General features: G+C 39.9%; 1 protein-coding gene across 1 annotated transcript in view; it reads left to right on the forward strand.

Annotated features, from left to right (window-relative positions):
• Positions 1 to 21,296, forward strand: part of sptlc1 (serine palmitoyltransferase, long chain base subunit 1) — a 33,538-nt gene extending 12,242 nt beyond the window's left edge. Inside the window, exons 9-15 of the mRNA XM_033646850.2 lie at positions 504 to 611; positions 6,395 to 6,490; positions 8,377 to 8,473; positions 8,689 to 8,743; positions 13,376 to 13,493; positions 14,107 to 14,180; positions 19,420 to 21,296. Coding sequence (XP_033502741.1) covers positions 504 to 611; positions 6,395 to 6,490; positions 8,377 to 8,473; positions 8,689 to 8,743; positions 13,376 to 13,493; positions 14,107 to 14,180; positions 19,420 to 19,513 — 642 coding nt within the window. The 3' untranslated portion in view covers positions 19,514 to 21,296. The remainder of the gene's footprint in view (positions 1 to 503; positions 612 to 6,394; positions 6,491 to 8,376; positions 8,474 to 8,688; positions 8,744 to 13,375; positions 13,494 to 14,106; positions 14,181 to 19,419) is intronic.
• Positions 21,297 to 26,374: the final 5,078 nt, after the last annotated feature.

Raw genomic sequence — 26,374 nt, forward strand, 5'->3', positions numbered from 1 at the left:
AACAGCATCAAGCAATGTTGCTGTTCCATCTAATAAACAGTTAAGTCCTGTGACATCCTTAGTCTTATTGACGCAACTGAGCAATCACCTGATAAAGCCTAAAGCAAATATCAATCAAGTCAATCAATTTTATTTATAAAGCCCAATATCACAAATCACAGTTTGCCTCAGAGGGCTTTACAGCATACAACATCCCTCTGTCCGTGTGTGACCCTCGCAGGGGATAAGGAAAAACTCCCCCAAAAAAACCCTTTAACAGGTTTAATGCCTCTGTGCTTTCTGGAGTTATTCACACATAAACACCCCCCTTGCTACAGTATTAATTATGGGTTTGCTGCTGTTGCTCCAGCAGATCAGGTAGCCATCGCTGTCAGTGTCATTGCCTGAACTTCTGCTACATTACTCGCAAACATGGAAAATGTATCTAATATGGCATGATGACTCCAGTGGTGTCATATTTCTAGATGTCTCTGCTCCATTGTTCATTTATTGTTTACCTCCAGGTTAAGCTAAAGTACAAGTACAAGGTGCGGATCTTTTTGGAGGAGAGCATGTCTTTTGGTGTGCTGGGAGAACACGGCCGAGGAGTCACCGAACACTTTGGGGTCAATGTGAGTACGCCCAACTTTGAACAGACAATCCAAAATCAAAATCACATTTTTTCCTCTTACCTGTAGTGTTTTTTATCAGTCTAGATAGTTTTGGTGTATGTTGTCAGACCGTTGGGGATATCAGCTGTAGAGATGTCTGCCTTCTCTCCAGTATAATGGAACTAGATGGCACTCAGCTTGTGGTGCTCAGAGTGCCAAAAACATTCAACAAACTCAACAGCAATATGTCTTTCCAGAAATCATGACCCAGTTACTAGATAATCCACAGAACTTGTGAGCAGTTTCATGTAGGAACTACATGCATCTACTAGCTCACCTAGTACCACTGAGCTAGCTTAAGTTACAGCTTAGCTACATCTTGCACCTTCACAAGCACGAGCCTCTCGCACCTTCATGCATTCTTCCTTCTGTGCCGTGATTTAGCAGGAGAAAGAAAATAGTTACCAATTCAACTATTTCAAGCTGCTCACAACAAGGTCTGTGGAATGTCTTAAGTGGGCAGCATAGTGGGTTGGCGGTGGTGCAGTGGTTATCATTGTCGCCTCACAGTAAGAGGGTTCCTCGTTTGAACCTGGCTCCTGGTCGGGGAGGCACCCCATGTGGAGTGGGTTGTCCGTCTGTACATGTGTCCATTCGTCCATCCTATTCTTGTGAATGTTATATCTGAAGAAGGCCTTAAAGGAGTTCACACACATCCTCTTGGACTCACCTAAGAAGTAATTGCAGTTTGGTGGTCAAAGGCCAAGGTCACTGTGACTGTACACAACATGTTATTGACCATAATTCAAGAATTTTGTATGTCAGTTTGTAATTATGACAAAAATTCACATAAATATCTTACTGGATAAAACAGTGACGTGATGACATTTTATATCCTAACAGTCAAAAGTCAACTTCACTGTGACATAATATTTTAACACTTTCCTGGCCATTACTCAATGTCATATATTAGGAACAGAAGGAAAGACATTTGGTCAGTTACTGAATTCATGACACTAATCTCAGGTGGCCATCTTGAAACTATGCTGATTGCATAGATCCTTGGTTACTAACAAGCGGACTAGGGATTAGAGTTCAACCAATTAATCGGCGCCGATAGGACGTTTTCCAAACTATCGTTAGCGGTTTCCTCTCCTCCCCCGCTCTCTCTCTCTCTCTCACTGCTAGAGAGAGCGAGAGCAAGCGCAGCGTGTGCAGATGCTTCAGGGGAAAGGAGGCTCAAGGAGTCCACCTGGAGATAAGCAGTAAGCGTGATTCTAAGTGCAATAAAACATTTACAAGTTAAAAGGCCAAAAAAACATAACGTCCTTGTTGGAGGTAATAAGTACCACTTGTTCAACAAGCATAAATGTGTATCATATTTCAGCATAAACAACAATATTTCCCTGTGCATGTTTTTTATGACCAGTGACCACAGCGTGCTTGTTAAGTAAGCAAACAGCTTGTTAAGAACATGCTAAAATGAAAGCTGTCTGCGTGCAGTCTGTTTATCTTAGTTTGCCAAAAATCTTAAAATTTGGCAAATTCTTGTTCTTCAACTGCTGGCTGAATTCTTTTTCAATTCTTTTTTCATCTTAGCTCTTTAGAAACTACTGTTATATTATTTGGTGCTATGAACACTTCATGTCCAGGTCAATTCACACACTTGTGGGTAAAGCATGTAAGAGGAGAGGAGCGGGCTCCGTCTTATCTCTTATCTCTTACTAAAGTTATGTTATTTTGCACAACGGACACTTCATAACATAACAATGTACTATTTATCGTGTTATGTCATCGTGTCATTTTTGTCTCTACATGGTCACGCGTTAACAATTCTCCTCTGTTCTCTGTATCGTGCACAGCAGAGTTCCGCCACACACATAGGTGAGCACGCTAGAGCGCAGCTCGGGCCGCATTTTCCTGATCTAACCTGTCCCGAGCCTGGTGCAGTTTGTTAGCTGACATAGTTATTGTTTTGGACAGTGTGTAAATAAACATCAACAGACTGCTGTTACGCACAGTCAAACAGCAGCGCAGCACAGCTCTGTACCACACTCAATTGGAGCGGAGCCGGTGTTGCTTTCAGGTGTTGTCAAATAACAACTTCAAGCACTTAATAGGTCATAGCACAAAACAGCAGCATGTCAAGTGACTTTTTACTTTTATTATGTTCATTAAAATTGTATTCCTTAATCTTGACACCTCATAAGCTAGACAGACATTTCACCTGCTCAATACTGTGCACAAATGTACTTTATGTACTTAGTCCTAAAGAGTCCTTCTGTGCCAGTAGATACATAGAAACATCCCAGCAGGCTGTGCTTTGCAAGTGTACAAAAAAGTTTTGCGCGTGTGAAATTTTTTTTTCGCGCATGTGCTTCACCTCTGCTGCTACAACTCCATCGTAGGGGAAACACTGTATATAGTGACTTTGCTGTTGTAAACTAAACTGTTCCTGTTGTAGAAACAATATTTAGCTTATTTAAATATATAAATCAATTTTGAATGTATTCTTTTTTTAATGTTAGTATTGATAAAGAACCAGACTGTTAAGACTAAAAAAGTTTTTTATCTATAAAAACTTTTTGTCTTAAGGCACCACCCAGTGGTGGAAGGGTCAAATTGACCTGGTAATACTACTGGAGAGGAAAAATTGAATAAAATACCCTTAATTCAATACAAGTAGTGATTATCAATTTTATTTGGTAAAAAAAGCGTAACAGGGAACCATCCATGTCATTTTATGGCATTTATATGGAAGAAAAACATATTTTTGATAGAAATGTCAAATGTTTTTTTTTGGGGGGGGGGAATTGGCCGATTAATCGGCTATCGTTTTTTTCCTACTCCAAACTATCATTATTATATCGGCCTTTAAAAATGGTCGACCTCTACTAGGGATGCACTGATCCGATACCTGGATCAAGTATCGGCTCCGATATCATCAAAATAGATGGATCGGGTATCGGAAAATGCAACCTATACCTGAGGCAATCCTTTCCCTTTAAATCTATTGCATCATGAGCTACGTCATAGGGTTGTCACGATACTAAAATTTCAAACTCGATATCAATACCCAGGAAAATATTCAATACTCAATACCATTTTCGATACAGCAGCAAAAAATTAAGAGGCATGTCATTTTTTTAAATATGATAACAACAAAAATTCCCCCCAAAATAAATAACAACCAGAAACAAGATCTGTCCATACAAATGTATTTATCTACAGCCCTGTTTATTTTCTGTGCTTCTGGTGAATTGGCACCATATTTTCATTGCTGATCAAATAGATTTGGTAGTTTAGGCTCAGGATGCTCCTGTTTCTACCTCACTATGTGATCAGAGAACCAGGGGTTCAATCTGTGACTTTACAGTTAACATAACTTTTCAGACGCACATAATTGTGTTGTCCTGTTAAACTAACATTGTCTATTAATGTTACAGACGGGCATGACTGATAAAGTTTTCTGCTTAGCTCCCACATTAACATTGGAAGTTATATTTTAGTTTGATGCTGGCGACACCAGCTGCTCAGCTGCTAGTGAGGGGAGGGGCTGTACCTGCCGTCTGCAGCGTGCTGTGTTCACTTCACTAAATATTTCCAAAGAGCGCATTTTCCTTTATCATTTTTGACCAAAACTGGCTGCTCTGATCCTCCTGCAGCCGCACTGGCCATATTACAACAACAGAAATGTGTGCATGTATGCACAGCAACGACAACAAGCTGGGTTGCAGCGAGGGCTCTTTGCCTGCCAGATGCTGCCTGCACAGCGCGTGTCCGTCGGACCCGTTGCGCACACCCGACAGGCGCTGAGGTGGCGTGCACTGTTAGTATTGATACTTTTGTAAATTAGTATTGTATCCGGATACAGCGTTTGAGTATTGATACTTTTCAGAGTATTAATAGTTTTGACAACCCTACTACGTCATACGTTGTGGAGCGAAGGAGAGAATCTGCTGTGTGGAGGTATTTCACACTATTTCAACTGCTGTTACACAATTGTTTATTTTTGTTAAAAAATAAATAGTTCATCATTGCATTAATCTGTTTCATCTTGTTTCATTTTATCTTAGGAAAGAACTGTCTAGTCATCAGTGCCTGATCCCTCTAGTCTTTTCTGTTCTACATGTAAAGGTATATAGCTTTTTAGGTCAACCATGGTATCGGATTGGTATCGGGTATCGGCTGATACTCAAAGCCACAGCATCGGTATTGGTATCAAAACTGAAAAAGTTGGATCGGTGCATCTCTGATGTGGACTGCGGTCTGAGTCTGGACTCAGGCGCCGTCCTATACAGACCCGGACCCTATGACCAGTAAATTATTAAGGGATTTTAAATTTTGACGGGACACTTCTATTTGAACTGGCGCAACTTTTCTAGTCTTTACGGTATTGGTTTAGCTGATCAGGAAATGCACAGACCAGTTGCATGCGAGTTAAGCCACCCCACGTGATGCCACCCAGCCAATCAAATCTCTGCATTCCAGGCAATTAACATTGCAACTCTGTATACCGTCAGATGGGAGAGGTGAGAGGCGAGTAACAAGCGGAAAGAAGATAGAAAAATAGAAAGATAGAAATATAGAAAAAGAAAGAAAGGGATACAGGGAGAGAAGACGGAGGGGAAGAGGCGAGTGAGCGGGAGGCAGGGAGAGAAACGGAGAAAGCTTTCCCAGGTCTGAGGAAAGTAGCCCTGTACATCTTGACCATGTTTGGCTCCACATACAGCTGCGAGGCAGCTTTCTTCCCAATAAACATAATAAAAACTAAATATCATTCCAGGCTCACCAATGAGCACCTGCCCATGTGTATGAGAATGGCCCTGACACCATTCCAGCCCAGATTTAAAATCCTGCCAGGACAAGCTCAAGCTCATTTCTCTTTGCAAAAAGTGGAGAGAGTGAGAAAAGAGGGAAAGAAAGACAAAATCTGAAACTGTTCAATTGTTATTTATTTATTGTAAAATTGGTTGAGACTGTTAAGTCAAGATGTGAAACAGTTAAAGAAAAAGGAAAATTCAAGCTGTTGCTATACTTTTTTTAATTTTATTTTTTCTAAAATTAAGCACTTTATTTTAAGATACAAAATTTTTCAAAAACTATTTCATTGTTTTCTCCATTTTGTTCTTAAATGCATATCTGTATAGTCGACTGTTAAGTGACAATTAATATTGTCGAAATGTTCTTGAAACATACTTTATTTTTTTGTATTTGACAGTCTGATGTTGACACAACTACAAGGCTACTTCAGTACATATCACACTATATTACAAGTTAGACATTATGATATTCCAGACCTTTGTTTAAGGAAATCTTCTCTATCTGAACCTCTTTGAATTTTAGTTGAATACCCCTGGTATAGATCTTCTGTGCTGCCAGTGGTAAGATGTGTGTGAAGCATCCATGTCTTCTCAGACATGGATGTGAACTGTAAGAGAGACTCGATTGGTTCATGGAGGCATACAACTGCATGGCGATAATTCTATTTTGTCAATCCTAGGCTCCCAGCCTCAAGCCTACACCTGCCTGCCTTCCTCTTGTGTGCAGCAGCGCAAGTGTGCTGATAAAAATAGTTGATTTCATTGTTTCCTATAGTGATTTATTGTAGTAATTGATTATTTTAGATAATAGATTTCATTTAATACACTTTTCCAATATACACATAAGAGCTGACAAATGGGACATTGGGATCCAGATTACACTAGATCAGTCTCTCAAAAACATTTTGGGCATATTTTTGTCCATTGTATGTATGTGTCTCGTGAATAATTATGACATGGTACTGTTTCCTCAACATGCAGATTGATGACATTGATCTGATCAGTGCCAACATGGAGAACGCTGTGGCCTCCATTGGAGGATTCTGCTGCGGACGCTCCTTTGTCATTGACCACCAGGTATTAAAACAAGTTTTTACTGATACAAGTTTAATAAATGACTGTAAATGTGTGTAGGGTTAAGTTTGGATTAAATGGTATTTAAGCTTATGCACTGCATCACTGCTCCACATAAAGATGCCTTGTTTGTTCATTTGCTGTAGTCTTGTCAGTTGTGGACAATTCTATTACAAGATATTATGAATCATCTTCAAAGTATAGACATGCTAATTTTGGGCAGCCCTAATAAATTATGCTATGACTTGTCTTACACTGTGTTTTCACCAAAATTAGCGTGTGTATGTAGGTTTTTAAAACACGGGTAACCCCATTAAAAATAGGCAATAGACTCCTTTCCCATGGCCATTAGACCAGAACTGTGTACACAGCTCTGCAGCAGATGAGTTTGCCTTTCTGTGTGTGGGGTTTTTTTTTATAGGTGCTTCACTTCATCGTCACAGACAGGCCAGAGAATGGGTAAACAGTAGATAGCACTATTTGACAGCAGCAGAGAGGAAAGAAAACTAAACTGGCTACTTCTTTTAATCTCTTACTTACACAGTCTCTCTCTCAAACTAGGCACAAACTAATTTGGATCAATGTTTGGACTGCTTGGACGGAGACTGACTGTGTTTTGTGACAGCACATCATTGCATCTTGTTGGTTAAGGGGCAAAAAGTAGTGTGTTCACCCGATTGTTGTTCTCCCATCAATGTCGATGGCAGCCTGAGGTGATTAATACCCATGACAACTGCATGACATACTTAATGATTTGACCTGGGTGTTAATGCCAATTAAAACCATTCCCATTGCATTAAAAAGGCAGATGTTACCTGGTGTTACTGGGTTTTTTGTGCAGTGGGAAAGGGGCTTTAATAGTTTGCTCCTCAGCTGCTTTTCTAAAATACTGCATGGACATCTATATTTGTTGCATTTCATTTTGTGTTGGTTGCTCATATTTTCTTCGAATGGCCACTAGATTTTTCTGGTCCATTACTTTTAAAATGGTATCACAGTAAACTAGTCTTACTGAGGGAGTGGTCTCAGGCCTTTTAAGAAGTATCCAAAAACAGATTTAATGAGGTGAGAACAGTTTGAGCAGACACTTGTAAAACCAATGCTACACAGGAATGTCTTCAAAACAGCAGTGTTGACATCCTGTTCCAGACTTGACTCCAAGCCACAATAATTGTTCACTGACACTCCTTGTGAAAGGGACAAATGAAAAGCTGAGACGTGTTCATGTGGACTATAAAAGGTGCTTCTACCAAATATCAAACTATCGACTTTCAGGGGTGAAATTGAATGCAGTCTGTTATTTTGTATTTTCTATTTTTGATTAAGGTCAATTGGCTTTTTAACTTAAATAGTAAAATTCTAATCCCAATGCCATCCACTGTAGTAGATTAAGGTGGAATTAATACTGCTGCGTCGAATTAATGCCGTAACTACGACATAGGTTCTGCATCGACATGGAGCATAGACATCATGAGTAGAGAGTCCGCCAGCTGCTAGGCTAATTTATACAATTGTAAAATGCTATACGCTTACACTTACATCATTAGCATGTTGTAAATGTGGGGAAAATGTGTCCAGATAAAGACAAGTCTTTTGTCTGTGAATCCTGTGAGTTATAATGAAGCCAATTTGTGTTCTTGTTTGAAAATTGTCTCTATTAAGCCATATTTAATGTGTGTTTTGAGTGTGTTTTGAATCAACTAAACCTTAGAGCACTTCACAGAAACCTTCACTGATGACCAGTGTTTTGGATGTGTAACTGCAGAGTGACATAGACACACCACCGCACAAGTATAAATGCTCACTTGCGTAGGCTACGGCGTAGGGTCTGCCATACAAGTATAAATCCCCCTTTAAAATGTAAGAGCAGTTTCTGTTGTGTTTTCCAGCGTCTGTCGGGCCAGGGCTACTGTTTCTCTGCCTCCCTGCCTCCAATGCTTGCTGCTGCTGCCATAGAGGCTCTCAATATCATGGAGGAGGATCCAGGTACAGGCTCTGTCTTCATCTTCATTCTCCTCTCTCCACCCTCCATTCTGAGGGCCTGTATTTACCTCAGCTGGAAAGAGGTCTTTATTTCAGACAAGCTGCTATTAAAGAGAGGGTTCTCTATTTCAGATTCCGGCTGATTGTAGTTTTAGTAAGAAGCAGTTCTGTTTTCAGATCTGTATCCACTCATCCATCTATCTTCATCTGTTTTGCAGATATTTTTACTGTCCTGAGGGAAAAGTGCAAACATGTTTACAAGGCTTTACAGGGGTAAGTTCACCTGTACTAGGGTGTGTTTTTTCTCTGATTACAGTTTGTCACTGTAGGATGGGTACAGACCTTCTATTTGTGGGTGAATTTATCTATCTGAGATTATCCTTGAATGAATGAATGAATGAATAAATAAATGAATGCATATCTTTACTTTGAAAAGCCCCCCGGAAAAAAACGTAAAAGAAAACATCAACAGACATGCTCAAAAAGGAGTAGGAAGAAATGTACACTTATATAATCCTACCCCCTTCTCACTATTCATCTCTCATTTAAAAATGAATTTGTCAACAACTAACCCAAATGTATTTACAACCATTAATAGAGATAAAAAAAAAACAATCTTAGATATTAAATTTACAAACCCCATCTCAACTTTATTTACATCCCAAATAACATCAAGAGCCAAGATGAATAAATAAACCAACCTTATGGCATAAACCCTCTTTCTCTGCATACCTCCTAAAAATGCTTTGTCTGTACATCTTTTTAAGTGTTCTATAATAATGGTCCCCCTTAACTCCTCATCTAACCCATTCCATAATTCCACCCCACACACTGAAATACACATACATTTCAAAATTGTACAAACACAGTTAGGGGTGTTAATCACCAGTTTCATCACAGTACGATATTATATTGATTCTTTAGACAATGATACAATATCTGTCAATATTACACATTCTGTCACAATATGATTTGATCTGATGTGATTCAGGGATCTGCAATTTATATGAGATGATATTATCTGCCCATTTAACACAGTCTGCTACAGAAGAAGCTGCCACCCCTTTCTTTTTTGCTTTTGGCTGTAAAAGATAAAAATAATAGTTGCAGTAAAGTTTGCCTTATACTGACTCTACTAACACACATAAAACAGCACATGGGATAAGTTAGCCTTCAGGGCTTTCTGCCAGAGAGACCTTTCTGGAAGAAATGTTTTCATTTAAACATAATAAAAAACATAATCTTTTTCCTAAAACTTCAGGGCTATCTGGCTTAAAACCCTGATGGCAAATTTCTCCCAACAGCCATAAAACATGGATTACCAACAAGATCATTCAACAAAAGTTTCATATTCAGCTCAGTAATAACTGTCGAGGTTCATGGACAAAACAATAGTTTTTAGCTTAAGCATGTTTACACTGCATGAATTAGCCTAGCGGCTAGGGGACTTTTTTCCCTCTACTCATAGCTTAACAAATTACATGTAACATTGTTATTTTTCTTACTCAGTGTTGGTTCAAGTCATCATTATATCTTCCGACAGAACAATATGGTTGAATTTCAGCCTGTGTGCACGTTTTTTCAGCCAAACATTGTTGAAACAGAGCAGCATATGTTGCTGTAGTGAAAAGTTAGCAGAGTGAGATGGTCATCCAGGCAGGTCTGTCGTGTCTTATCTTGTAACGGCATTGTTTACATGCAGCATGTGCTTTCAAATAAAAATCCAAATAATTTCCACACCGAGTAAATAATGCTGTCCTCATCACCGGCTCTCTCATAGGTGCTTGCCGTCTGCCTGCTGCTGTTTTATGGTGACACAGAATTTCAAAATAAAGGCGTAACCTCAATATAATGATATGGATCGATGTTTACGCTTTGCATCGATGTGATTGGATCATTGATCATTGAATCAAAATACCGATCCAGATTGATGGATCGTTAAACCCCTAAACACAATATTTTTTTAGATTTAATTTCCCTCTTAAATTTAATCCCCCTTCCCTGTAACAAAACATTTTTTGATATTGCTCAGAAGTTGATTATTTCTTGCTTTGTATGTTATTTGTACTGTTTAACCAAATTCCCGAATTTCGATGCATATGAATTTAAAAACAGTGCGTTTGTGTGCTCCCTATATCCGTCATTATGTAAAATCCTAATGGATGAAATGTTATTATAGTAATGTTAAAAGTGCCACCAGATGGCAGGAGTTACATTTGAAGTACCATACACAAACATGCAAGTCACTGAATCCTCCACAAGTCTACTTTGAAATAAACAGTGCAATGCATTAACTTTATCAAGGGAAACGGGAGCCGATAAAAAGTAAAAGTGTAAAAAATACAGAGGGATTAATAAATAATGGCCCGTTTATAATGTAGCCTGTTTCAAATAAAGCTGGTAGCCTCTGCAGTTGTGGGGAGTAAAAGCCCCGCCACTATTTTTTAATTTTCTTACTTTATGTCCATCTCCATTATGAAGAAATAACATTGTTTGCTAGCGTGATGCTATGCTAATTGCAGTACTCACCGGATTGATAAAGTGGCTCTGCTGTTTCACGCCGGCATTTTTCCCCTTTCACCCTGTGAAACGATGGATTATCGCGTACGACATTCCTGTCAGTCACGATCCATGCCAGCACCGTACATCACTGGGTAAGGCTATAATCGGGCTGATATCGTGTAGTGTAAACCTGGCATTAGACTTAAGATATCTGATCTCGTCCTATGCATGGAGGGTAAGGCTGGTTGTTTTTCCAATTTGGCAACATTTTCAGCTGCTGCTCTTCTATGAGTTAGCTGCTAACTGCTACGAGCTAGTTTTTTTTTTTTTGATTATTTTTTAGGCTTTTTTGGCCTTTAATTGATGGGACAGTGGTAGTGTGAAATCCAGAGAGAGAGGGAATGACATGCAGCAACTGCACATCGGGTGCCTGCTCTACTAGGTGAGCTACTTAGTGCCCCGCATTAGCTAATATTTAAAGCTTCCATGGTGGCTAACACACACATAACACATTGTCAAAACGTCACACCCATGTTGCCCATGATCCCATCCTGCCGGCTGTCCTATTCATACGGACCTTGTTTTGACACTGTTACTACCTCCACTGCCAGCCTTAATGTGAGACAGAGCTGTCCCCCCATTACAGAACAGCATAACGGTGGCAAAACAGCATGAAGGTTCCGCCTTGAAGAGGCAGCGTAAAGGGGGATTGTGTCTCTGATGTAATGTCTGGGAAAAGCTGGTGCAAAATCTGCAAATTGCATTTCTTTAATTACATTTAAATTTAATTAAAATTACAGCAAATTAAAAGATGCTCTAGAAAGTTGCATTACAGTCTCTCTCCTTCCCACATCAGCACAAGACAAAAGAGCAGCAGCCAGTTAATTTCTCCTTTGTTCTCCTGTGGCTTCCTACTCATTTTTCCAGACTGTCAATGGTTCACAGCAGCTCCACTGTGTTATGGTTTGAGCAGACATAACACTTATCAAATAGGCCTGTTAATTATTTGTTATCAGCATTTTTGAGCTAATAACAGTAGGCTTTAGAAAATTTCCGCAACGCAATTCTAATTCCAAAAGTGCTTTTTCCTCATCAGCAGTCAAAGTTCAGCAGCAGAGAACTACATTCCATCCGTCATCCACACACTGGAACCAACAAAGCTTTCAACTCTTTGATCAAAATTTAATTTGTGTATCCACCTTATTCCTAGCCCACATGGTCCCTTGCAGCATTGAACCAAAACCGGCGATTTCCAATGGTTACATTACAGTACTCTATTCTTCTTTCCAAGAGCAATTGGAAATTAAACATGGAACACACCACCTGTTTCAGCTCAAACAGGATTATGTGATCATACCTCTGCCATCTCTGACAGGCATCTCAAAGCATTGTTTTTTTTTGTTCCTTTTCAACCGAGTACACTAGCAATTAGCTTGTCTTGCTCTGTTAAAATATTGTTAACTTTAACTGCTAGCTTAAGGTAAACATCTGTTCCTTCTAAAGATGATTTCTGATTTCTGATGACTTATTAAGATATACAAACATATTCAGCAAACATTTAACATAATTAAGTATTAACTGTTGCTCCATGTAAAGTGAATAAATGAGATGTTCCCCAGCTAATCCTCTGCTCGTCTGCATTAACAACACAGTTTACAAGTCTTTTAACTTCTGATTTATTAAAAACTGTTCTGAGCGAAACATGATGCTGAATTTAGCAGCAGACTTCAGTAATAGTAATATAAAGTAGTACAAAAAGACAAAACTTATGGCATTCATTTTTTTACAATATTCAGTAAAGGAAGTATGGTAAATCAGTAACACATTCTCTGCATAATTCAAGGTATGTTGCTGAGTTTATTTTATAAACAGTCATTTTCTAATGTAGGTTGAGAATGAAGTTAGACGGGGAAAGACAGGGATATTCTGATTTAATACTTTTTCACTGTCTCGTGAAACTCTTGTGGTTTTATTTCTCAGTTGGCCCTTCCAAAATGAATTGGAAGTGGGCCTTTAGTTACAAAAGGTTGAGAACCCCTGCTCTATAAAGTCTCTCAGCTCCTCTTCATATCCCTCATACCACACTTGTACTACTTTGGTTACCAAAGCAACAATCAAGAGTGTGGGTAAAGTGAATTGGACAATCCACATATTGCTGGCTGGTTAATACTCAGGTGAGGTTCCAGCCTCTCAGTGAAGCTCATTGCTGTCAGGAGAACTCGAAAGCAGATGGCAGCTGTCTGTATATCAGGGTAACTCCTTATCCAGGCCAGCAGAGGGCGTAAGCAGGGACAAGAAGACGTGGCAATTTTCAAAGAAATAATGTTCAAGGCTTCAGGCTTGTTTTCGCTCGTATGTCAGTGTTATCTTATGTTGTACTTTTTCCCCCCCGATATATGACAGAACTCCAGGTCTGAAGTTGGTCGGTGTGCAGTGTGCCCCTGCTCTTCACTTACAGCTGGAGAGAAGTTCAGGCTCCAGAGACTCTGACATGCAGCTGCTTCGTGCCATTGTAGATTATGTAAGTCCTGTTTGTTCCAGCTGATTATATCAAACCAACACACTTTATTAAAGTTTTTTTTATTTATTTATAGTCCAAAACCTATATTTTAATTAATATACACCGAGATTCTTGTGATGAAAATTTGTTGAGAAGTCTTAGAAGTCCAGATGTAATGTCACAATATCAAATTAAAAGTCTTTTGCTGACTTTGATGAGCCTCCTCATAAGAATGAGAAAGAAAGAACTGTCACATTTGTATGCCCTTCATGTTATAAATTGAGATACAAACCAGAGGAAAATTATTAGCATGTTCTGTTTTTAATCCGCTATTTTATGCTCCAAATTATTTATTTACAAAATATTTTTAACCATACTCCAAAGTACTGCCACAGCTGTAGTTAATAAGTTGACATATAATGTAGTGTTAACAAAGACAGAGTCTTTATTGTCCTTTCCCAAAGAAATGTTTTGCCACACTCTGTACAGGGTCTCACATAAATACATTATACACCACAGCATAACTACATGAAAGACATCAGATACATCCAGATTAATATACACTTACCTATGTACTCACTGACAGAGATTGTTATTTAGTAGCTCATAGTAATTTCCATGTTTTCTGTGTCAGTGTTTGGAAAGACGCGTGGCTCTGACCCTTGCTCGTTACCTGGAAAAAGAGGAGCGTTTCCTCCCCCCTCCCAGGTAAGGGACTCTACAGTGAAGTTAATACTTTCAAGCAGTTCAGATTAACTTTTTGACTCACCAACCAATGGGGCTGATAGATGAAAGAATCCACAGGCCAAGCATGTGTTTTACTGCCAAAATAATAAATTGCCCTTTTGTGTCACATATACATTTATATTAGGATATTTCATTGAGATAGTAAGTTTTTACCATCTTAAAGAAGAGGTTAGAGAAAATTTTGAATCAAAGTCATTATAGTTTATTGAACAGTTTATCACCACAGCCTCAGAAGTGGTGCAGTGTATTTGCCTGGGCTTTTATTGTCAAAGGGAAGATCGGAATGAGTGAAGCCAGAGCCATTTAACTCGCACTCGTACTCGTACTCGTTGTCCTCCACTTATCCGGGTCCGGGTCGCGGGGGCAGCAGCCTCAGCAAAGAAGCCCAGACAGTCCTCTCCCCCGCCACTTCCGTCAGCTCTTCCGCGGGAACCCCGAGGCGTTCCCAGGCCAGCCGGGTGATGTAGTCCCTCCAGCGTTTCCTGGGGCGGCCCCGAGGTCTCCTCCCGGTTGGACATGCCCGAAACACCTCCCAAGGGAGGCGTCCGGAAGGCATCCTTATCAGATGCCCGAACCACCTCAACTGGCTCCTCTCGATGTGGAGGAGCAGCGGCTCTACTCCGAGTCCCTCCCGGATGTCTGAGCTCTTCACCCTATCCCTAAGGCTGAGCCCAGCCACCTTGCGGAGGAAACTCATTTCGGCCGCTTGTACTCACGATCTCATTCTTTCGGTCACTACCCAGAGCTCGTGACCATAGGTGAGGGTTGGAACGTAGATCGACCAGTAAATTGAGAGCTTCGCTTTCTGGCTAAGCTCCCTCTTCACCACAACGGACCGGTTAAGCGACTGCATCACTGCTGACGCTGCCCCAATCCGCCTGTCAATCTCCCGCTCCATCCTACCCTCACTCGTGAACAAGATCCCGAGATACTTAAACTCCACCTGAGGAAGGACCTCCCCCCTGACCTGGAGTGGGCAATCCACCCTTTTCCGGCTGAGGACCATGGCCTCAGACTTGGAGGTGCTGATTCTCATCCCAGCCGCTTCACACTCGGCTGCGAACCGCCCCAGCGAGAGCTGGAGGTCACTGTTCGATGGAGCTAGGAGGACCACGTCATCCGCAAAAAGCAGGGACGAGATCCTCCCATCACCGAACCTGACACCCTCCACCACTCGGCTGCGCCTAGAAATTCTGTCCATAAAAGTTATGAACAGAACCGGTGACAAAGGGCAGCCTTGGCGGAGTCCACCCCTCACCCGGAACAGGTCCGACTTACTGCCAGCCACGCGAACCAGACTCATGCTCCTTCGGTACAGGGACTGGATGGCCCTTAGCAAGGGGCCACCAACCCCATACTCCCGGAGCACCCCCCACAGGATGCCCCTGGGGACACGGTCGTAAGACTTCTCCAAATCCACAAAACACATGTGGACTGGTTGGGCAAACTCCCATGCCCCCTCCAGCACCCTGGCGAGGGTAAAGAGCTGGTCCACGGTTCCGCGTCCGGGACGCAAACCACATTGCTCCTCCTCAATCTGAGATTCAACTATCAACCGGACCCTCTTCTCCAGCACCCTGGAGTAGACCTTACCGGGTAGGCTGAGGAGTGTGATCCCCCTGTAGTTGGAACACACCCTCTGGTCCCCTTTCTTGAAAATGGGGACCACCACCCCGGTCTGCCACTCCAGAGGCCATTTAACTTTGACTCTTTTATGTAAAAGGCTCTGAGTAAGGTAATGCACTGCTGCTGTTGACGTGGGAAATAACAAAGAGTTTATCATCTTGGTTTAGACTACTGGGCCTCTGTTATTACACTGAACAAAAATATAAACACACCACTTTTGTTTTTGCTCCCATTTTTTATGAGCTGAACTTAAAGATCTAAAACATTTTCTATACACACAAAAGACCATTTCCTTCAAATATTGTTCACAAATCTGTCTAAATCTGTGTTAGTGAGCACTTCTCCTTTGCCGAGATAATCCATCCCACCTCACAGGTGTGGCATATCAAGATGCTGATTAGACACCATGATTATTGCACAGGTGTGCCTTAGGCTGGCCACAATAAAAGGCCACTCTAAAATGTTCAGTTTTATCACACAGCACAATGCCACAGATGTCGCAAGTTTTGAGGGAGTGTGCAATTGGCATGCTGACTGCAGGAATGTCCACCAGAGCTGTTGCCCATGAATTGAATGTTCATTTCTCTACCATAAGCCGTCTCCAAAGGCGTTTCAGACAGTTTGGCAATACATCCAACCAGCCTTACAACCGCAGACCACGTGTAACCACACCAGCCCAGGACCTCCACATCCAGCATGTTCACCTCCAAGATCATCTGAGACCAGCCACCCGGACAGCTGCTGCAATAATCGGTTTGCATAACCAAAGAATTTCTGCACAAACTGTCAGAAACCGTCTCAGGGAAGCTCATCTGCATGCTCGTCGTCCTCATCGGGGTCTTGACCTGACTGCAGTTTGTCGTCGTAACCGACTTGAGTGGGCAAATGCTCACATTCGATGGCGTCTGGCACGTTGGAGAGGTGTTCTCTTCACGGATGAATCCCAGTTTTCACTGTTCAGGGCAGATGGCAGACAGCATGTGTGGCATCGTGTGGGTGAGCGGTTTGCTCATGTCAATGTTGTGGATCGAGTGGCCCATGGTTGCAGTGGGGTTATGGTATGGGCAGGCGTATGTTATGGACAACGAACACAGGTGCATTTTATTGATGGCATTTTGAATGCACAGAGATACCGTGACGAGATCCTGAGGCCCATTGTTGTGCCATTCATCCATGACCATCACCTCATGTTGCAGCATGATAATGCACGGCCCCATGTTGCAAGGATCTGTACGCAATTCCTGGAAGCTGAAAACATCCCAGTTCTTGCATGGCCAGCATACTCAGCGGACATGTCACCCATTGAGCATGTTTGAAGGAGGTGTGTTGCACTGCGTGAGGCAAATGGTGGTCACACCAGATACTGACTGGTTTTCTGACCCCCCCAGACCACCCCAGTAAAGCAAAACTGAACATTTCAGAGTGGCCTTTTATTGTGGCCAGCCTAAGGCACACCTGTGCAATATTCATGCTGTCTAATCAGCATCTTGATATGCCACACCTGTGAGGTGGGATGGATTATCTCGGCAAAGGAGAAGTGCTCACTAACACAGATTTAGACAGATTTGTGAACAGTATTTGTGAGAAATGGTCTTTTGTGTGTTTAGAAAATGTTTTAGATCTTTGAGTTCAGCTCATGAAAAATGGGAGCAAAAACAAAAGTGTTGTGTTTATATTTTTGTTCAGTGTATTTCATTACATTTATCAGTATGGGCACAAAGCTAGCTTGCAGCAGACCGGCAGCAAGTTTAGCCAATCAGCAGATGTTCCATATCTGAAACAGTGTGTTTACATGACATTATTGATTTATTGTGTTTAATTGTGATTTATTGCTGAATTTCACTTCAGGGATCATTAAAGTTCTTTCTATTCTATTCTATCCTTAAAACTAAAACCGCACTTTTAAAATACGTGTAAAAATGGTACTCCAATTGAAATCGTACTAAGTCTAATTTCTCAAAGTCAGACTAACACACCCAGATAATGTGACTGGGAGTCGAATCACTCCTGCATGTATATAGTCAGTCAGACCCACACTGGCCTAAGTGCTCTGTGCATGCTCCACAGTTTCTGGCCCAGGCTTTGACCTGGAAGCTGAATAGCATTAAATGCGTAACAGAAGAAGAAGCCAATAACAACATGGTGAAATCTACATCCAGAGCCGTGCCTTTTTGGATGGACAAGGAGACAGTCTATGCTGTGTCAGCTGAAAGAGTTAAATATTTTAAAATACATAAATGGGAGGACAACAGAATGTCGACCTGTACAAAAAAAGTGTCAAAACAGCTGGATGATGCTTGATTGTTTGGTGTGTGATGTAATAGGTCAACCAAATAAAATATCGCCACCTATTGTAGTGGAGTTGATATATTTAGATCAATAAATTGATTTCCCTCCCATGCTTGCATACTGGGACAAGGACGGTAGTCCAATTAAATGGCCTAGTTCAGCTATAATTGTGGCTTTACTTAACTGTACATGTTAACATATTGACAAACAGCAGAGGTGCAGCTTAAGAGCAGCAGAGTAGTGCGCTCCTTAATGTCACCATTTACACAGGAGAGACTCTGAGTATAGTTAATTATTACATGACTATTTTGGTACAAACATTTTCCTGCCAGTGTGGTGGATAGTTTCACTTGCCAAACGAAAAGTCCACCCGAATTTGGCGCTTGCTGGGTCTTAATTTCGGACCCTGCCTTTAAGGTATTGACCGAAATAACTCGGACACAAGTAATATCGAAACATCTCCAGTCAAGCAATACCTGCATTTGATCCTTTTAGTGCCGGGGGTCTGATCTTGGACCATCTTGTCTCCCCGCCAGATCAGCAGACTTTCTGTTACAGCCATAGCTAGAGCTGATATTCTTCTGCCGAATGGTCCTTTTAATATCTGCCCAGTAAGCACAAGCTACACAGCTGCAGCAGCAACTAACATCCAACACCATGCAGTTAAACAGTCCCAACAACTCATACCTGCACCAAAACGGCTAGACTCTGTCATTAAACCATCGATGAAAAGGCGTGTGATGCTAATGGTTAGCCCTGTCATTTAGTCTGTGCTTCTGAATGGACTCTCCCAGAGGCGAAGCTCACACTCAGCAGCAGTAGCAGCTTCAATTTCTTTAGCTATGAGACATCACAATCTAAATTCTACAACAAAACATCAGTGTCTTACAATGTCAGTCACCAGCTGGGTTGTTTTAAGAGGATAAAGAGAGGTCAAACACAGTCAAATCAAACATACAGACCTGCGGCTTGCATCCACAGAGCAGAGGAGAAAGACAATGTAAACACTTAATTTTTAGAGTTTCTGGTTTCTTCCATAGACTTACATTATGAGACGTCTATAAATCAGTGCATACATTAATTCTACGGTAAAAGAATAAATGGGAATCATGAGAGCACAGATTTACCTAGGTCAACTCTTGTAAAGGTTTCATCACTACAGAACATATAGAGTTCAGTGAGCTTTATTTCTGTGTAAATGAGTGTCAGAATGTTTATATGGATCTGTTTGTGTCGCCTTGACACTGCTGTGTTACATCTAACTGCTCCACCTGTGTGTCTTCAGTATCAGAGTGGTGGTCACTGTCGAACAGACGGGGGAGGACATCCAGAAGGCCGTGTCTTGTATCCAAGAGGCAGCTGCAGCTGCCCTCAAATGACCATGCACTGTCTGACAGTGCTGAGACTGAGCAGACATCACTGGAGCTTTAGCAGGAGTCCACTCAGTGGACAGGGTAGGAAATCACTGTGAGGGGGACACTCCTGACCAGACACTCTCATCCACAGACTATGAGCCCCACACACTTGATGTGTAATGAGGACTTTACTGATAAAACACACCTTATATCTTCTAGCCTTGACTTTGTCTCTTAATTCATTGTCTCTGTCTTTGTTCTCATGTGTCATCATAGTGATATATGTACTACATGTTTATTGCTATGAATGTAAGAGTGGGCTTTCAGCAGGACTGTTTGCAGTTGACTTCCTGCTGTGAATGATAATGACCCTCATTCAGTAATAAAGAGAAAGGACTGCAGTGAGAACTAAACATAATCTCCACAGACCAAATGATTTGTTGCTTTTATGTGCTGACCAAAGAGAAGCCATTGTGCTCACTGTTTTATTTAAAATGTTTGCAGTCAACTAGTGCATGAACTGTACATGATGGTTGTCATTTCATATGCCACCAGCTCTTTTACTACAAATACATTTGAGTTTTACACCTTGATTTTTTTTTGTTCTTTGTTTTTTAGTGGATGCTAATTCTCTGTTGTTTGAGCCCATTCCATTTTGACCACTTTAATGAAATATAAATATATCTGATTTAAATTAAGTTATGGTGTATATGTGTTTTTGTGGAATACCATCCATCTGCTTTGGGTTAAGACAATTTGACAGCCATTTCATGTTTTGATAAGACCGCAACAGGATGTCTTTTTTTAATTGTGGTATTTCCACAACATGACCTGGATTTAAACAAATACAGTATTTCCTGTTGGTATAAGATTTTCTAGGCATTTTTTTTGTAAACTAATTGCTAAAATAGTATACCATGACAATAGATGGATAGATTTGGGACACAGCACCCCTCGCACCTCCAGTTCATAACACAGCTTTCTGTCCTACGTGTTCCTCTGACTCGACAAAGCTCCCCCAGAGCTACAGAAGACATTACACATTATTGAAGGCTGAGTGTTACTTTTCATTACCAGTAATCTGATCTCCATATGTAAAATCTGCAAAGTTCTGCTTTCAGTAAAAGTACTGATAGATTCTCAGGGAGGTGCACTGTAAGTGTCTTAACTATACATTTTCATTATGCAGCAGGAAGGCCCCTGTCAGTATTTATTTTATTTTTTATTTAACCAGCAAAAAACTCTTGAGAGTAAGAATCTCTTATTCAAGAGTGTCCTGGCCAAGACGGGCAGCAGCATACTGTAGGTTACAGACAGACAACATAGAACAAAAATACTAAATATGTAGCTCTAAAACAAGCAATATAAAACACAGAATGAGATTCCTACAGAGAACAGCCAAAAAGTAAGTTAATATGTGCTATAAGTGAACCATGAAAAACATAAAACATGGGCAACTACACAAGATTACAAAGACCAGCTAAAATACACTGATAGTGGCATATAGATGATTGCATACAGAAATCCTGTAACAGAGCTTTGAAATGTCCGAGAGGAACCAATGAGTGCAACTTAAAGTCCTTCTACAAAGGATTCCACACATAGGGAGCTGCATACATAAATGCCAATATTGTGCATCCCGATAAATAATTAAATAGAACAGAAAAAAGGAAAGGATGCACTATTACTCCAACAGAATGTTAGGGGCAATGGGAAGGTTTAAACACACCATAATACATATTTTAGGAACAACATAAAAAAAGAACTTAATAAACAAAATAGAGAAAATGTGAATAATTAAGAAAAAGTAAAGAAAGGGGGTTAATGATCATTTCTAAGACCCTGGCTGTCTGACAAATGTAGTGAAATAAAGGTAAAAAAAAAAACATCCTTATGAAATGTGTAGTTAAAGGATAACATGACAAAACCCATTAAGTCTGAAGTATAAATACCTCATAACTGTATTTAACTAGGCTGAACACTTTTTGGTGTATTACCAAGAAAACCACCTAAAACTATGAAGACTATCTTGAGTGTTACTTTAAGAACTTGTCATGGGTCTCTGCTGTATTTTAATAAGGAAGTATCTTCTCAAGTAAAATAATTTAGAAACTTTAGACCTTCAAACACATCAAGAACCATGATTTCAATCTGATGATGTTCCGGTGAAATGGGACACCTGCTAAGGTAAAGTGGGACTTTCATGTTTGTTTGTCTTTTAATGGTTAAATCCAGTAATCAGTTCAGTTATTAATTTATTAAATCATTCATGTAACCTGTGGCTATTTATTTAAAAAAGGATTGTCCAACTCTTCTACCATGCTTTCCCTGTACTTTTGCTGCCTGTTTCCTTGGTGCCATATTGTCTACAATAGACGTGTGTGTGTGCTTGCATTTGTGTAACACTGATGGCCAATTCTGAAACACTGTGGCTGACATGGACTTACTGCATTATCTTTATTGTTTTTCTTTTTAATCTGTATTGTTTTTAAATGACAAAATTAATGAAAATGTCTGTAATATGACAGGATGCCACACAGTAATATAACTTGTGATTTTATGGCATCTAGGAGCCTAAAAACACGCTGGTTTACACTGTAAACATCAATTCACCCATGACACAAAATTTAATGTAAAGTTTACACAAAAGCCCAGGCTGTCAAAAATGATATTAAAACTTTATGTTAACTTGACATGGAAACTCATCCCTTGTGAGCTTTATATTTTTTTTAATGTTAAGTCAACAATTTTTTGAGTTGATCTTACTAAAATTTATAAAGCCAATTTTGCCCAGCATGACGTGAGACAATGTGTTTAAGGCCATAAGCAGGAGAAAACTGTGTTTAAAAGTGTTCTAAATCAGTGGCTCCTAACTGGTCCAGTTACGGGGTCCAGATTTGTCCATAGTCATTACTTCAAGGTCTCACAGTTTAAACTCTAATATCTTCAGTGTCATACTTGCATTTGGTCATGTCAATGAGCTAGTTTGCTGTCTCGTTAGGTTGCTGTCTGTTATTCAATCATTCTACAGCAGGAAACAACACTTCAAAATAAAAGCTCTGTGCTGGATATTCATTGTACTTCAAAACAAGGTGTGTCTGTCTCTGTCTCTCTCTCTCTCTCTCTCTCATATGTCCTGTTACTGCATGTCACTAAGTCAGCTTCTTCTCCGGAGCCTTTGTGCTTTGTGCTGCTTAGTGTGACGTGTGTGGTTGTGCTGCTGCCGTGGTCCTGCCAGATGCCTCCTGCTGCTGCTGTTATCGTTAGTCATACTTCTACTGTTATTATACACATATGATTATTGTCACATATGTATACTGTCAGACATTTATATATACTTTCAACATATTACCACAATAACCAGAATTATAATTATATTATTATATCATTACTTTCATTAATGTTTTTGTAGGCTACTGTCATTACCGTCTGTCCTGCATCTCTCTCTGTCTCTCTCTGTCTCTCTCTCTCTCTCTCTTTCTGTCTCATTGTGTCATACGGATTACTGTTAATTTATTATGTTGATCTGTTCTGTACGACATCTATTGCACGTCTGTCCATCCTGGAAGAGGGATCCCTCCTCAGTTGCTCTTCCTGAGGTTTCTACCGTTTTTTTTGCCCATTAAAGGTTTTTTTGGGGAGTTTTTCCTTATCCGCTGCGAGGGTTCTAAAGGACAGAGGGATGTCGTATGCTGTAAAGCCCTCTGAGGCAAATTGTGATTTGTGATATTGGGCTTTATAAATAAAATTGATTGATTGATTGATTGATTGATTGATTTACAATCTTAACATTTGCGTGCCACTTGTGGTCCACTCAGAATGGACCCACGACCCACTTTTGGACCGTGACTCACCAGTTGAGAACCACTGTTTTAAATCACTCACTTTACACATTATGCAGTGATTAGTGTTTATGTATTTCACAATGGTTCTAATAGGTTACAGTTAATGTTGTAGTAAAAGACATTTTGCACCATGAGTTAAGTCGTATACAGTTATCGACTTCCTGCCTGTGTGTGTATTAGAGTAACATAAAGTTGTGCTGAGGTAAGATAAAAAGCACTTCCTGGTCCAGAACTCATCTCTTTGCCCTATTCTAGCACTTGAGAAACTTAGGCTTGCCACAGTGTGTTTCCATAGTTCAATGAAATTATTAAAATAGGCTTCCAAAATATGTACTCAATGTTTTTATGATCATATGACATAAAACAACAACATCAAAAAAGTTATGTTAAGCTGACATAAAGTTCCTGTCAGACAGGGGTCTTGTGACATTTATTTTGTGTGTAGGCTGAAAAATGTCCCACTTGAGCATTTTTGTCCCATTTTTCCTGAACACATGAAGTACTCACTCAAAACTCTTTCCCATAAAAACTAAAGTGTACTATGAAAATAGTTTGACTATAAGTCAAACATTTAGTAAAATGCAGCACCCTTTAACCATTTCCATTGTTATACCCTTGTGTAGTGAAATTAAACAGACAGCTTCCTGATACAGATAAGCCTATACCTTTTTCTAAATATACAATTTTTATCACCATTTGTTACCTTGTAATATACCATGCAATGTTTGAGCACCCCAAGACATTTGAGCTCTTAGACAACTTTTACCAGGGTCTCAGGCCTTAATTAGCTTGTTAGGGCTATGGCTCGTTCAGTGTCACCATTATGAAAGGCCAGGTGATGCTAATTTCAAAGCTTTATTTGTTCCAACAATCAGCAACCATGGGCTCCTCTAAACAGCTACCTAGCACTTTATATACTAAAATAACTGATGCCCACAAAGCAGTGTTTACGGGTATCTGTTTCCTCAGTTTGTAACGTGATTAAGAAATGGCAGTAAACAGGAACTGTGGAGGTCAAGTTGAGGTCTGGAAGACTAAGAAAACTTCCTTAGAGAGCTGTTCATTGGTTTGCTAGAAAGGCAAATTAAAAAACCCCATTTGACTGCAACCGACCTGCAGGAAGATTTAGCAGACTCTGGAGTGGTGCTGCACTGTTCTGCTGTGTAGCAACACCTGCACAAATATGAGCTTTATGGAAGAGTCATAAAAGAAAACCTTTCCTGTGTCCTCACCACAAAATTCAGCATCAGAAGTTCGCAAAGGAACACCTAAACAAGCCTGATGCTTTTTGAAGACAAGTCCCGTGTACTGATGAAGTTAAAATATAACTTTTTGAATGCAATGAGCAAAGGTATGTTTGGAGAAAAAAGTTGCAGAATTCCATAAAAAGAACACCTGTCCAACTGTTAAACACAGGGTGGATCAATAATGATTTGGGCTTGTGTTGCAGTCAGTAGCACGGGGAACATTTCACAGGTAGAGGGAAGAATGGATTCATTAAATTCCAGCAAATTCTGGAAGCAAACGTCACACCACCTGTAAAAAAGCTAAAGATGAAGAGAGGATGGCTTCTACAACAGGATAATGATCCTTAACACACCTGGACATTCATAATGGACTACCTCAAGAGGCACAAACTAAAAGGTTTTGCCGTGACTCTCACAGTCCCCTGACCTAAACATCATTGAAAATCTGTGGATAGATCTTAAAAGAGCAGTGCATGCAGGACAGCCCATGAATCTCACAGAACTAGAAGAATGGGTGAAAATTCCTTAAACTTGCCAAAGGGGAGCGCTAAGTACTGACTATGCAGGGTGCCCAAACTTTTGCTTCAGGCCCTTTTCCTTTTTCTTATTTTGAAACTGTAAATGATTGAAATTATATGGAAGTGTATTGCTGCCACACCAGGAAAAAAAAATAATGGGTCAGTATTATGTTATAACATGAAAAGTTTTTCACATTATTGCATCATAACAACATATTTTCACGTTAAAACTAAAATAACTTAAATTGTAAAAACATGAAAAGTTTCAATTTGCAAAACGCGGATAACATGAAACTATATTATTATAACGTGAAATTTTTCATGTTCTTATGATATAAGCCATCATGTTTTAACTACATAAAATAAATATAAATATTAAATTACATATATATCTTAATCAACTTGTCCTGCTGTTTTTATATTTTAATAAATGAATATATAAAATACACAAAATATAAATATACATAATTCTTCCAGTATATACATTTGTGTACACCCACATACCCATAAGTGAATATCTACTCTTATATATACGTAATTTAATGTATTTAGATACTTTTCACCACTGATTGACAGAGGAAGGGGTTAGAGGTGATGTGTAGGGGAGACCAGGGTTGGTTGTCACATGGGTTAGTTGTCACAGTTGTTTTTTTATAGCCACACTAGAGGGCGCTGTGACACTATGTTGATATCAAACAGTTGGCCTACACAAACGTGAATTGGTCTCTCTGCCTGATGTTAAAGCTCTCTTAAGTACTAGGATGAACGATCAGTTGGTTCTTGTCATTGTGCGTAGGTATTCTAATATTTCTAAATGTTACTGTATATATTTTATGTTTTTTATTGTGTTGTTTGTTGTAGGTTACCTGTCATTTAAAAATCAAATACATATTAAAATGTCAGAGGAAATAACTTTCAGCTTTTAGCAAGCAAGCTAAAGCTATGTGGTGGCTAGCTTAATATGTTTGTCAAGAGGTCGGTTGGGGTTGGTTGTGAAAGTTCAGAAAGACAGTCAGCATGGCAAACATGTTATACTCCATATTGACTAGGGTGTTTTTGAATACACACACACACACACACACACACACACACAATGCTGCTATAGTTCCTCGTTGTACTTAAACAGTTACATACTTCAACCCAGGCTGTTTGACATTTTAACAAAAGTTGATTGATTGATTGATTGATTGATTCTTTATTTCGAACATATTTAAAAAAAGAAAGTAAAAGAAAAGACACATAAAATAAATCATACGTGTTATAGTTTCTCAAAAA

The sequence above is a fragment of the Epinephelus lanceolatus genome, chromosome 19, assembly GCF_041903045.1.
Source record: "Epinephelus lanceolatus isolate andai-2023 chromosome 19, ASM4190304v1, whole genome shotgun sequence".
NCBI classification, from domain to species: Eukaryota; Metazoa; Chordata; class Actinopteri; order Perciformes; family Serranidae; genus Epinephelus; species Epinephelus lanceolatus.